General features: G+C 62.0%; 2 protein-coding genes across 7 annotated transcripts in view; one reads left to right on the top strand and one right to left on the bottom strand.

Moving 5' to 3' along the window:
* The window catches only part of TMEM9 (transmembrane protein 9), a 6,403-nt gene extending 5,348 nt beyond the window's left edge, over positions 1-1,055 (top strand). For all 3 annotated transcript variants that reach the window (XM_027669159.1, XM_027669160.1, XM_027669161.1), the window contains exon 6: positions 396-1,055. In XM_027669159.1, coding sequence (XP_027524960.1) covers positions 396-545 — 150 coding nt within the window. In that variant the 3' untranslated portion in view covers positions 546-1,055. The remainder of the gene's footprint in view (positions 1-395) is intronic.
* Positions 1,056-2,471: 1,416 nt separating this feature from the next.
* Positions 2,472-10,939, bottom strand: part of LOC113959866 (alpha-1,6-mannosyl-glycoprotein 4-beta-N-acetylglucosaminyltransferase-like) — a 10,532-nt gene continuing 2,064 nt past the window's right edge. The window contains exons 2-5 of one of the 4 annotated variants that reach the window (XM_027669153.1): positions 8,912-9,051; positions 5,095-5,227; positions 4,642-4,789; positions 2,472-3,705 (exon numbers count right to left, since the gene is read on the bottom strand). In XM_027669153.1, coding sequence (XP_027524954.1) covers positions 2,567-3,705; positions 4,642-4,789; positions 5,095-5,202 — 1,395 coding nt within the window. In that variant the 5' untranslated portion in view covers positions 5,203-5,227; positions 8,912-9,051 and the 3' untranslated portion in view covers positions 2,472-2,566. Of the gene's footprint in view, positions 3,706-4,641; positions 4,790-5,094; positions 5,228-8,900; positions 9,321-10,939 lie in introns of those variants that run through there. The other 3 variants (XM_027669151.1, XM_027669152.1, XM_027669150.1) reach the window with 3 other exon arrangements.

A 10,939-nucleotide genomic window follows, 5' to 3' on the forward strand; every position in this document is an offset into this window, starting at 1 on the left:
GTAAATGCCTGGTGTTAGGTGAGGTTTATCTTAGTGCTGGGTGCTGGGACAGGCCTTGGTGCTCGTGTGCCACGACGGATGCCCATCCACAGCAGCAGTCTCTGGCTCTGTTTCAGGGGGTGCTGTGGTTCACTGTGGCTCCTGCAGACTCCAAGCAGTGGGTTTCTAGCAGAGCTTTAGACTTGGTGCAGTTCCTGTCCTGGGGGCTTTTATTTGGGTGGTCCCCACAAGAGAGGAGTTGGGGAACTGGTGTTGAGGAGCTCTGGAAAGGTGGTTCTTCCTCAGGACAACTCAAGCCTTGAGTGGCTCCTTCAGTTGTGGTTTCTCCCGGAGTCAGTTGTGGTTTCTCCCGGGCTGGGCACTCCCAGATTCCCCACTGCTCCCTTCCCTTGCAGGACACTCGCTCCTTGGCCGCAGTGCCCACCCCGGCCGGAGCCAGAGCCAACACGGTGCTGGAGCGCGTGGAGGGGGCCCAGCAGCGCTGGAAGAGGCAGGTGCAGGAGCAGAGGAAGACGGTGTTTGACCGGCACAAGATGCTGAGTTAGATCCCTGTGGGCCCTCGGCAGCGCTTCCCAGGACACGGGGCAGCTCCTGGAGCAGCCGCACAGGGATCACCGTCAGGACACGCGGGGTTGGACCGAAAGCTCGAACCCTTCCCTGATTCACCGTCTCCATCAGCCCCAAATGCCTCCCCTGGTTCTGCCCCCTGCCCTTCCCCTCTCAGAGCCCAGAGGCTCCTTCCCCTGCCTGGCTGTGTGTGGAAGCCCCAGACTCCTGGGGCTCCATCAGCCCCCCCCAGATCAGACAGGGACCTCAGCACGGAGCGCTGGGAGCTGGCTGAGTCTTCCACGGATAAAAACAGTGGGGTAATTTTGATGTGGGATAAATTGTGTGATGCTCTTCCAGGATGAAGCAGCCACTTCCTCCTCCTCTTCCTCCGGCGTGCACTGATGTTAACTGGGCATTGTGGTGCACGTGTGCAGCACTGGAAGGAAGAGGAGGGGGTTCCTGCCAGCTGCTGCTTCCACTTATCCTGGTGTACATGGAGAGATTCCACACCCAGCACAGCCGAGGCTGCAGCTTGTTTCTGTGCAGGTGAACATCACCAACCCAATTAGTACCTGCACCAGGAAGAGTCCAGCAGGTAAAAACAGCTGATTTACATTTATATCTTTTCATTCTTTAGCAGTGGGTAAAAACCTCCTGGGGAGAAACCTTTCTGTTTGTACCCATGCTGGTGACCCTTGGTGCTCTCCCAGTGAGGGCAGAGCATTTGTGTCCAAGAGAACCAGGGCAAAGGCTCTCCTGGAGCACTGGAAACACTTGTCTGGGCCTTGGGGCCCTGGGGAGGGGACACTTGTGCTACTCAAAGCACTCTGAGAGCTCTGGCCAGACTTGGGCTTGTGTGGAGGAAACCAAAGTGATTCTGTGATGTGCACACTGAGAACATTTGGAACGTCAGGAGGTGCTGGAGTTCATCGTGTAGCATCTCTCTATTAAATGCAAAGATCCACTACCTGGGTGGCTTTTTTCTGGGGAAAAAGTCCCCTCATGCCAGGTCTGGGGCTCTCCAGTGCCTTCCAGTGCCCAGCAGGTGAGTTGATGCCACTTGAGCCAGAGCTGTGGTTATGGCACTCGGGTGTTTGGGCACTGCAGGTGTGTCCCTGGGTTGGAAAAGACCCTCTGAGATCATCCAGTCCAGTCTGGGACCATGATTATGACCCTGCCAGACAAACCCAAACAGAAGCTTCTGGGGGCCTGTGTGTTCCCCAGTTCCCCTCCAGCCCCTCACTGGGCTGAAAAGGACCCTGAGCTCCACGTTATCCTGAGGTCACATTTTCCTTGACCCGTCCTTGTTCCCTGGAGCTCAGTTCTAGACCTTTCTCCCCCTTGTAGAAACCCCATCTTGCCTGTTCTTTCCTCCAGGTGGGAATCCTGCATGGACACAGGGTGTGGTCCCTGGGAACTGATTTGTTTCCTCCCTCGAGGGGGGAACAAGCAGCCGGTGAGAGCTGAGCCGGCACGATGGGTCCATCTGGTGGCCACCGCCCACCTGGGTCAGCACCGGGACCTGGCTGGTCACCAGTCAGGGGGGTTGGGGAACACCAGCCCCAGACCTTCCCCCGACCCCTCCCAGGAACAGCTCAGAAATGGGGTAGGAGGGGAGGAAAAGAATTCAGTTAGCAATCAGTTTGGGTGAGTTAGAAAACTTAGGAAAGGGACAATGTGGAGACACTGCAAAAACTGCCAATACCTGATTAATAACTTCATTTGTTAATTAATTGATCAGCTTCGTCCTGTACATCATCCTCCCTGGGAGGAAACGTTTTCTACTGGCCAGCCTCTTCCCCTCCCTGTACCCGCTCCTTTGCTCACTGGGGCATCCCCCGAGTGGGCACATCCTGGTGGGCCCTGCTCCTGGCCCCGTCCACATCCCACAGCAGTGCTTCCCATCCCTTGGCAGATGCCAGCAGGAGTCAATAATTTAATTCCTTATCAAAAAACGGGAATGAGAAAAATAAAGGACCTCTCGGAACAAAACCCATCTGTGCCCTGACAGCCGTGCTCAGGTGCCCGCCGCGGTCCAGATGTCAATGCTCTGGATGATGAGCCACTCGCTCTGGGCCCGGGTTACCCGGATCCTCACGCACTCCACGGGGCCGAGGACGCCCCTCTCCAGCCCCCGCCGGTCCACGGTGCCCTTCTCGAAGGTTCCCACCGGGATGTAGGTGGAGCAGTCGCGGCCGTCGCGGCGCCGGCCCAGCTCCAGCACCCCCGCGCGCAGGAAGTCACTGCGGCGCTCCTGGGAGCCCGTCAGCACCCGCACGCGGCTGACGAGGGCCGGCTGCCGGAACACCACGGAGAAGATGCTGCCGGCTGCTGGGTCCTTCCCCCAGAAATAGCCCTCTGCCGAGCTGTAGGCCTTGAGGGGCTCGTAGTGCTCGAAGACGGCCATGCTGGTGTACAAGGACGCCGGAGGGTTGTCCGGAACGTCCAAGGCATCGGCCTGGAAATCGTCGTCCTCCAGCCGGTTGACGGTGCCCTGGAAGGAGGAGTAGAGGCCCATGTGCTGGAAGAGGGACGGCTTGAAGCGGATGACGTCCTTCTGGGTGAGCAGGTGGCGGAAGTGCACGAGCAGCCAGTCACAGGGCATCTCCTGGTAGAAGAGGAGGAGGAAGTGAGCCAGGCGAGGGAGGTCGCTGGAGCGGTAGAGCTTCCCGATGTAGCCTAGCTTGGAGAACTCCAGGGTGGCCCAGTTGGAGCCCTCCTGGGAGGCCAGAGCCTTGCGGATGGCCGTCAGGAAGGAGCGGGCGCACCACACGTCGTCCTCGATCATCAGGTAGTAGGAGGAGAGGTTGGCGGCGAAGGCGAGCAGGAAGGCGTAGTCCACGTTCTGCTTGGAGCGGAACCTCACCCGCTCCTCGGGGTCGTTGAAGTTCCTCTTGAGCCCTTCCAGGGTGGGGTAGAGCTCGTGGGGGGCGTGGATGAGCAGCAGCCGGCCCAGGAGGATGTGGCGAGCGAACTTCTGGGCGATGCTGAGGGCGACGCGCGCGTTCCAGCCGGGATCCGCATCGGCCAGGTGCACCACCACCACCATCTCCCGCAGCTCCTCCTCCGTGGACTGGCTGAACAGGGACTGCAGCGTGGCCGGCAGGTAGAAGCCACGCGGCCGCCGCACCGATGCCAATCCCACCGCCAGGAATTCTGCACGGCAAAGGAAAGGTGTAACCTGCGATGCACCGTGGGGAGGTTCTTCCCCACAGGCCACGAGGAGGGGGCTCCAAAAAGCTCTTCCCGTGGCCACCCCGCACCGTTAATGCTGTTTATAACCCCGTGTCCAAGGTGGAGGGTCCTCTCTGAGCTGAAACCCCCCCAGTGTCCCAGAAGGGGCCCAAAGGTCAGGGAGAGGACGGGATGAGGCAGCAGGAGCTCCTCTGAAGGAGAAATACTTGGGAAAAACACCTTTAAAAAGCCAAACCCAGAGAAGTAACAGCACAGAGTCTACAGGGCAGGAATGGCTCGTTGGCTTGGAAGTGTGCCCTGCCCTGAACCTCGTGGAGATGCCCCACACTGGATGAGACATCAGTCCTGCCCTCCCCACGGCCCAGCAGGGGTTCAGCCTCTCCTGCTGCTGCTCCGTGCAGCACCATCCACGGGCTGGTTCCAGCACAGCCTCACGTGGGGCTGCCCTGAGCTCCTTCCCCTGGGGTTTGTGTGGGAGCTGCTTTCAGTGCCCCTGCCCAAGAGCCTGGCCCACACCTCCCACCCTGTGTGGGTGTCCCCATGGTCCAGCTCCACCACTTCCACAAGAACCTCAACCCCAGGGAGGTGGGATCCCAGCCACCCTTCCCACAGAGGTCTGGGAAACCCAAAACGCCTGCGGTCACCCCAGTGCCAAGGTGTAGAAACATGGACCACACTTGGAGCATATGGAGCTTCCCCCACGCCTGCAGCCCCCAGAGCAGTGTTGGTAGGTCCCCAGAGCCCCTCTGGGGTGTTGGCAGATCTCCCACCCCGACAGGGTGGACATGGCCCCTCCCTGCCCTGGCAGCAGCAGCGATGGGTCTGTGCTGGGACAGCTGTGCTGGGACAGATGTGCAGACCCAGAGCCCTGTTCGGGCTGGGCTCCCAACTACTCACTTTTTTGGGGTGCCAGGGAACCAGCCAGGACATGGTAGGAGATGTTGTGGAGTGGGGAGAGCTCGTCCATGTCCCTGAGGATGTGCTGGGCTCCTCCTGGCCGCAGCAGCTGCAGGATCGTGTCAGGGCTCAGGCCCCTCAGATCCACCTGGGTGGGAGCCACAGGGAGCCAGGTCAGAGCCTGGAGCACCACGGACACACGGGAGCAAGGGGGAATGACAGCAGGGCTCCCAGAAGTGACGGGGAACCCCTGTCCTGCCCTCCAAGCTCCTGGATCCAGGGAGGCCTCACTGCCCAGGGCAACTCCAGGGAGAGGAGAAGGCAGAGCTGGGGTTGGGGGTGACACAGTGCAGGGAAGGGAGCAGAGCTGGGGTTGGGGTCCATGTGGGGCAGGAAAGGATGGAGGATGCTCCAGTGGCCACTCCAGAGGGACATCAGTGGTTGGGAACTCACCTCCAGGGGATCCTGTTCCTGCTGGCTGCCCCCATGGAGGAGGAGGAGGAGGAGGAGGAAGGAGGCTGCGAGCACGGCGGTGAGGCAGCGCTTCAGGGAGCATCGCATCGCACCGGGCTGGCGCTGCTGAGGGCTGTGGAGGAAGGGGCATGTCAGGGAATAGCCAAGGAAAACCCCCATCCCCTGGATGGGACCCTGGGGCAGCACCTGGATGAACCCCTGAGACTGAGCCCTCTGGCCAGAGTACCCAGGGGTGCACACCCAGGGTAGCCACGGGGCATCAGGGGGCACTTGTGCACGATCCCCTTTGGGCAGGTGGGGCAGGACACCCCAACTCAGCCAGGAAAACAATCAGCCAGGTACAAAATCTGCCTCCAGCCCAGCCCCACAACCCCCAGGCTGCCCTCAGACACCCCCTGAGCACCCCCAGAGCTGGAGGCAGAAGAAATGCAGGTGCCACGTGCCCTGGGGAGGGCTTTTGGGTCACGGGGACACCCGTGGAGCAGCCACCGACACCTCGGGACCTGGCACCGTGCCCTGGGAAACACTCGGGTCCCAAATGAACCCGGGCTGCTCTTCCAGCACCACGAGGGTGAAGCAGCTCCCCCAGCCCCTCCTGCCCGCCCTGCTCCCCTCCTGCCTCCAGGCAGGTCCCGTCCCAGCCACATCCCCTGCTTGGAAGAACAAGGTATCCCTGAGGGCACAGTGTCACCTTCGAGGAAGTCATGGTGCCCTTGAGATATTTTACCCTGTGGCAGAGGCGTGGCAGGAGCCTAAAAGACTCCTGTATTTGCCTGGCAATTTTCCAGTTTAAATATGACTGGGGCTGCCCTGGAACAGGAGAAGCTGGAGACCAACCCAGTGCCCATCCTGGCAGGACAGACATGCTCAGCCCCATCCAAACCGCTCACAGAACCTCAGTTTGTCTTGGTCAAAAGCATCTTTGAGTGCAAACATGGAGGAAAAACCCTCCTAAACCTTCCCAAACCAAGGCCGGGCTTCCCAGGACTTCTCCCTAAACACCTCCCTCCATCCACTGAGATGCTCCCAGCCCACCCACAGGCCCCAGGTGGAAACGCAGCACCTCTGTGGCACTGCCCCAGCATGTGCTGGGCTTATTTTAAGGAGAACCCCCCCAGTTTTCCTGCCCAGGAGTCCTTTGGGGGGTTGTCAGCACCTCGCCAGGCTGGTGCCAAGCAGGTGCCCCCGATGCCACGGGCAGCCTGTCCTTGTGCCACTGCCCTCATCCGCCTGGGAACATGGAGACAAACCCTTGGAGCCGGGGAGCCGCTCCCCCAGTGAGCAGCACAGCCCATCCCGGCCGGGAGAGCAGAGGAGCCTCCTCCCCTGGGCTGGAACCTGGCCGTGGGCGAGCTTTTGGGAGCACTCGGAGGAAAAACGAGCTCCTGGAGCTGCTTAAAAATCTCTGTCCAGAGAGCAGGGGAGCAAAGCCTCTCCTTCCCCCCCAGCTCTGGGCCATGGGGAGCTCACCAGTTTATGGGGGAGCAGCCTTAAGGACCCAGCTGAGCTGTGGGGACATCACTCCCTGCAGCCATGCTGGACATAGATTTCCAAGCCTGGACCCCTGGGATCTGAGCTGGGAAGGGCAAGGCTTGGTGGGCAGCACAGGCTGGGTGCTCAGTTACTCTGGGTGGCCAAAGGTTCTTCTGGCTGCTGGGGAGTGTCTGGCTGCCAACAGCCCATCCTGGATGGAAAACACCTCCAGCTCCCCCAGGCAGCAGCTCCCTCCAAGGGAGCCCATGGGGAACAGGGGTCACAGGCAGCTCCAGCAGGGCAGGTTTAACAGAGCAAAAGGTAATGAGCCCTGCCCCATAATTAGCCCCCTAATTGGGCTTTGGATTTTTGCCCCCATGGAGACACAAAGCAGCCCGCCTGGATGAGACAGTTAGGACACACCTACTGGGCTGGGGGGACTCCAGGGAGCATCCCTGTCCCTGCTCCTGTCCCAGCACCTCAGGCACCTTCCCCACAGCTCAGCACCCCACTGGGGACATCCCTAGAAGCTACCCCGCTGTGGGGACACTGGCCAGGAAGAGCTGGCTGCTGAGAGCCGCTTGCCTGGAGCCAAACTCCTCCGCTCTGCCGGGAGACTCCGGAGCCAAACGGGCCGTGTGCCGGAGCAGCCGTGAGTCGGTCCAGGGAGAGGGGAAGGGACTGAGGGCACACGAGGCTGTGAGGAAGGGCCGGATGATCCCGTGGGCAGGCGGCTCCAGCTGCTTCCGCTGGCACTGGGAGAGCAGGGCTGGTTGCACAGGGAGGAGAACAGCCAGGGCTCCCTGTCCCTCTGCCAGCAGTGCCTTTCCATGCCGGGGGAAACTGAGGCACAGAGAAAGCAAAAAGGATAAAGGCTGCATCAGCCAGAGGGATGAACGCCAGGTCTCCTGCGGCACAGGTCAGTGCCTCTCCCCATCCCCCTGGGAGGGTCCCCGGGATGGAGAGGGACAGGGGGAACCCACAGCCAGAAGTTGAGTGGCGTGGGGGGACATGGCAAATTGGGGCAGTACAATGTCCCCGATGGGCAAATTGCCATTTGGGGTTCCTGGGAGCCAGCCCGGGGTCCAGCCCCACAGGCTGTGGGGTGTCTCTGCTCCAAGGGTGGTCCCACGGGGAGGAAGGAGGGGAAATGCCGTGTGTCGGTAGCACACGACTCCGGGAGCCAAAGCCTTTGGTCAGCACAGGTGTCCCACAGCCCCCCAGCACAGGTGAGGGGTCACCTGGTTCCCCTCTGACAGCACAAGGACCCCAAGCCAACCGCCCTGCCCTCACGCCCCCGGCAGCCCTTCCTGTGCCCCCAGAGCGGGCTCCTGCCTAGGAGCGCTCCGGACGTGCCCCCGAGCGGCAGAGACTCACGGAAGGGCGGCGGCCTCGCCGGCTCGGGAGTGCTCGGCCCTGGCAACTTCCCCGGGCTGGCCAGACTCTGGATCCTCGCTCGGCAAAGCCCCACCCCGAGCCCTCGCCTGCCTCCCGCAGAGGAGGAGCGTCAGCTGGAGCCTCTGCCCCAGGAGCCTCGGGAACCGGCCGGGCCGGGGGGGACCCCGGGGGGGACCCCAGGAAATGGCAGCAGCGTCAGGACGGGCATCCCACCATGGCACCGGCTGTATCCCACCACCCCCATCTCCGCTGGCAGCATCAACCCCCTCGAGGGCTCTTGCCAAGCCTCAGCATCCCAAACTCCAGCTCCAACCTGCCACTTTGGTGGCACTGAGGGGAAAGCACGACGTACATCGAGCAGGGCCCTGCACACGGAGCTGGCACGGCTCTCTGCCCGTTTGTGTTCCAGTTCCTGGGATGAGGTGGCAAAAACCTCAGAGGCTGCTGAGTCAGAACTGAACCCCTGGCACCCCAGGGCAGAGCTGGCTGCCTGGATCCCAGCCAGGATGCAGCCCAGGGACACCACGGCTTCCCCACCCAGCCCAGGGACGCCACGGCTTTCCTACACACCCCAGGGACACCACAGCTTCCCCACGCAGCCCAGGTCCCCCTGGAGCACTGGGCATCACGGCTGGGCTGGGACTGAACCCCTTGTAACCCCCAGGAGCCAAGGTGTGGGCCCTTCCATGGCCCAGTTTGTTCCCAGCTTCTCCACTCCAAGCTTTGTCTCTCACTGTTTCCCTCCTCTGGATCCACAGCAGGAACACGGCTCTGGAGCCCGATGGCATCACTTGTCCCCAGGTCAGAACCAGCCCAGCTTCTTCCAACACAGCCACTCACCCACAGCACCCAAACCCAGAGGAAGACCCTTCCCTCCCCCCAGTCCTACCCTCCCCCTTTATTCCCACAGAGACCTGGATCCCACCTCCCTGCTCTCCTTGCTGTCCTGGACCTCTCCTACATCCAGGGAGGCCCCACGTCTCTTCCAAGGCTCCGTCTTCTACAGATCCCCCGTGGTGACTTCCAGTCCCGGATCCTCACACGGGAACGGTGCCTGGGGCTCGTCTGCCAGGACAGAGGTTGCAGGGCAGGAAGCGGGTGATGGCACCGGGAAGGAGAGGGAGGAACATCCGCAGGCTCCCGGATCTGCTTCCCACCGGGTTGGTTTTTAAATCCTTACACTCCCATCGTGGGATGCCAGCGGCTCTGTCCCCACGGGGGGGAACCGGGGGGGGCCCCCCCCCCCCGCCCTGGAGCAAGGGCAGCCCGGAATTCCCACCAGGGCAGGGGCCGGGAGATGCCAGGAGGGCCCAGGGAGCCGGTTTGGTGCCCCCAGCAGAAGTTTATGTTCAGTGCCCTGGGGAGGAAGCGCCGTGGGACTCGGTGGCTCCTGGGAGGTGTCACAAGGGCAGCAGCCGCGGGAGGGGGAGGGCTTTTGTCACCACAGGTGTCCCATGACCCCCATCCCTGCAGGAAACAACAGGGCTGGGTCCTTCCTGTCCTTGTGGGAAGGAAGGGGAGGGTGGTGGGGCCAGCACGGCCCTGAGTCCCTGACACAGCCCTGGGTCCCCAAAACAGCCCTGGGGGCCCCAAAACAGCCCTGGGGGCCCCAACGCTTGTGGGTGCCACAGGCCCCTGCCATAGGAACATGGGGAACACCCAGCTCTGCAGCAGAGCCACTAAACCCCCCTTTGGTCCCCATGTGCCACCTCAGGGTGCAGTGCTAGGGCAGGATTTGACCCTCTCTGGGCACACCCATCCTGCCTGGAGCAGCAGAGGAATGCCCAGCCAGGACACAGCCCCCAGTGCCCAGGCAGGGTGCTCCTGGGTCCTCTTGCCCTCCAAAAGGTCCCACAAGCCCAGTCTGAGCCAGTCACCCCCTGTGCTATGGGACAAACCCCAAATGGTGTTTGGGGTGCTAGAAAAGGGCTCTTCCACCCATCTCTCCTGTGAGGGGCACAACCCCAGCACCTGGGCACAACAGGGCCCAGCACCCAGAGCCACTCCCAAACCTCCCACTGGCCCAAAACCCAAACAAGCTCTGCTCGCTGAAATATTTGCCCTGGGGGAACAGGGAGGGGGCTGAAATGAGGCTAAAAGGCACATTTTTGCTCGTTTTTGGAACAAGCTGGAGAATGAAAGAGAAGCCCCAGGTGCAGAGGCTGTGGCTGTGGAGGCTGTGCACGGCCCAGCTCAGGGGGCTAGGGAGGACCAGTTCCCCCAGTTCCCCCAGTTGGGGCTGGAGCAGAACACTGGGGTGGGACAGGCACGAGGGGACCCAGGGCAGGGCCCAGCCACCTCCCCCAGGCACCCAGCCCTCAGCTCACCTGGCTCAGCTCCTGTTGGACACCAGATCCCTGACCAGGAGGGGAGGCCAAGCCTGTCCCCTGGGGCAGCAGAGAGCCAGGCCGGATCCGTTACAGCCCTTCCATTATTCAGGAGCCCAGGCAGGACAAAGGGGAGGGACAACGGGGGAGGGAGAGGACTGGGGCTCCACTTCCCACGGTGCTGATGTGGGGCTCCATTTGCCCCTCACCAGGGACCCCTCTGAGCCACGTCCTGCAGAAAGGGGTGGCTGTCACACCAAAGCACAGCCTCGCTGAAACCCACCCCTGGAGAGCACCAGAGTGGAGGGTTTTGGCAAGCAGGCTCTGAGAGAGGCTGGGCCTGAAGAACAGGGGTGGAAAGCCCCTGCTCAGGGCTGAGGTCTGGCCAAGTGGTGCTCACATCACCGAGCAAACCTCAGCACTGGAGTCAGGTTCCGCTGCTGTGGGGAAGGCAGGAAGGGGAACAGCCACAGCCTGCAGAAATACACGTAGGCGAGCAGAGCCCAACCTCCACAGCACCTCTGTCACAGCACCCCTGCCACCTCCACAGCACCCCTGTCACAGCACCCCTGCCACCTCCACAGCACCCCTGCCACCTCCACAGCACCCCTGTCACAGCACCCCTG

Source organism: Corapipo altera, unplaced genomic scaffold (assembly GCF_003945725.1).
Source record: "Corapipo altera isolate COAL_440 unplaced genomic scaffold, ASM394572v1 300, whole genome shotgun sequence".
NCBI classification, from domain to species: Eukaryota; Metazoa; Chordata; class Aves; order Passeriformes; family Pipridae; genus Corapipo; species Corapipo altera.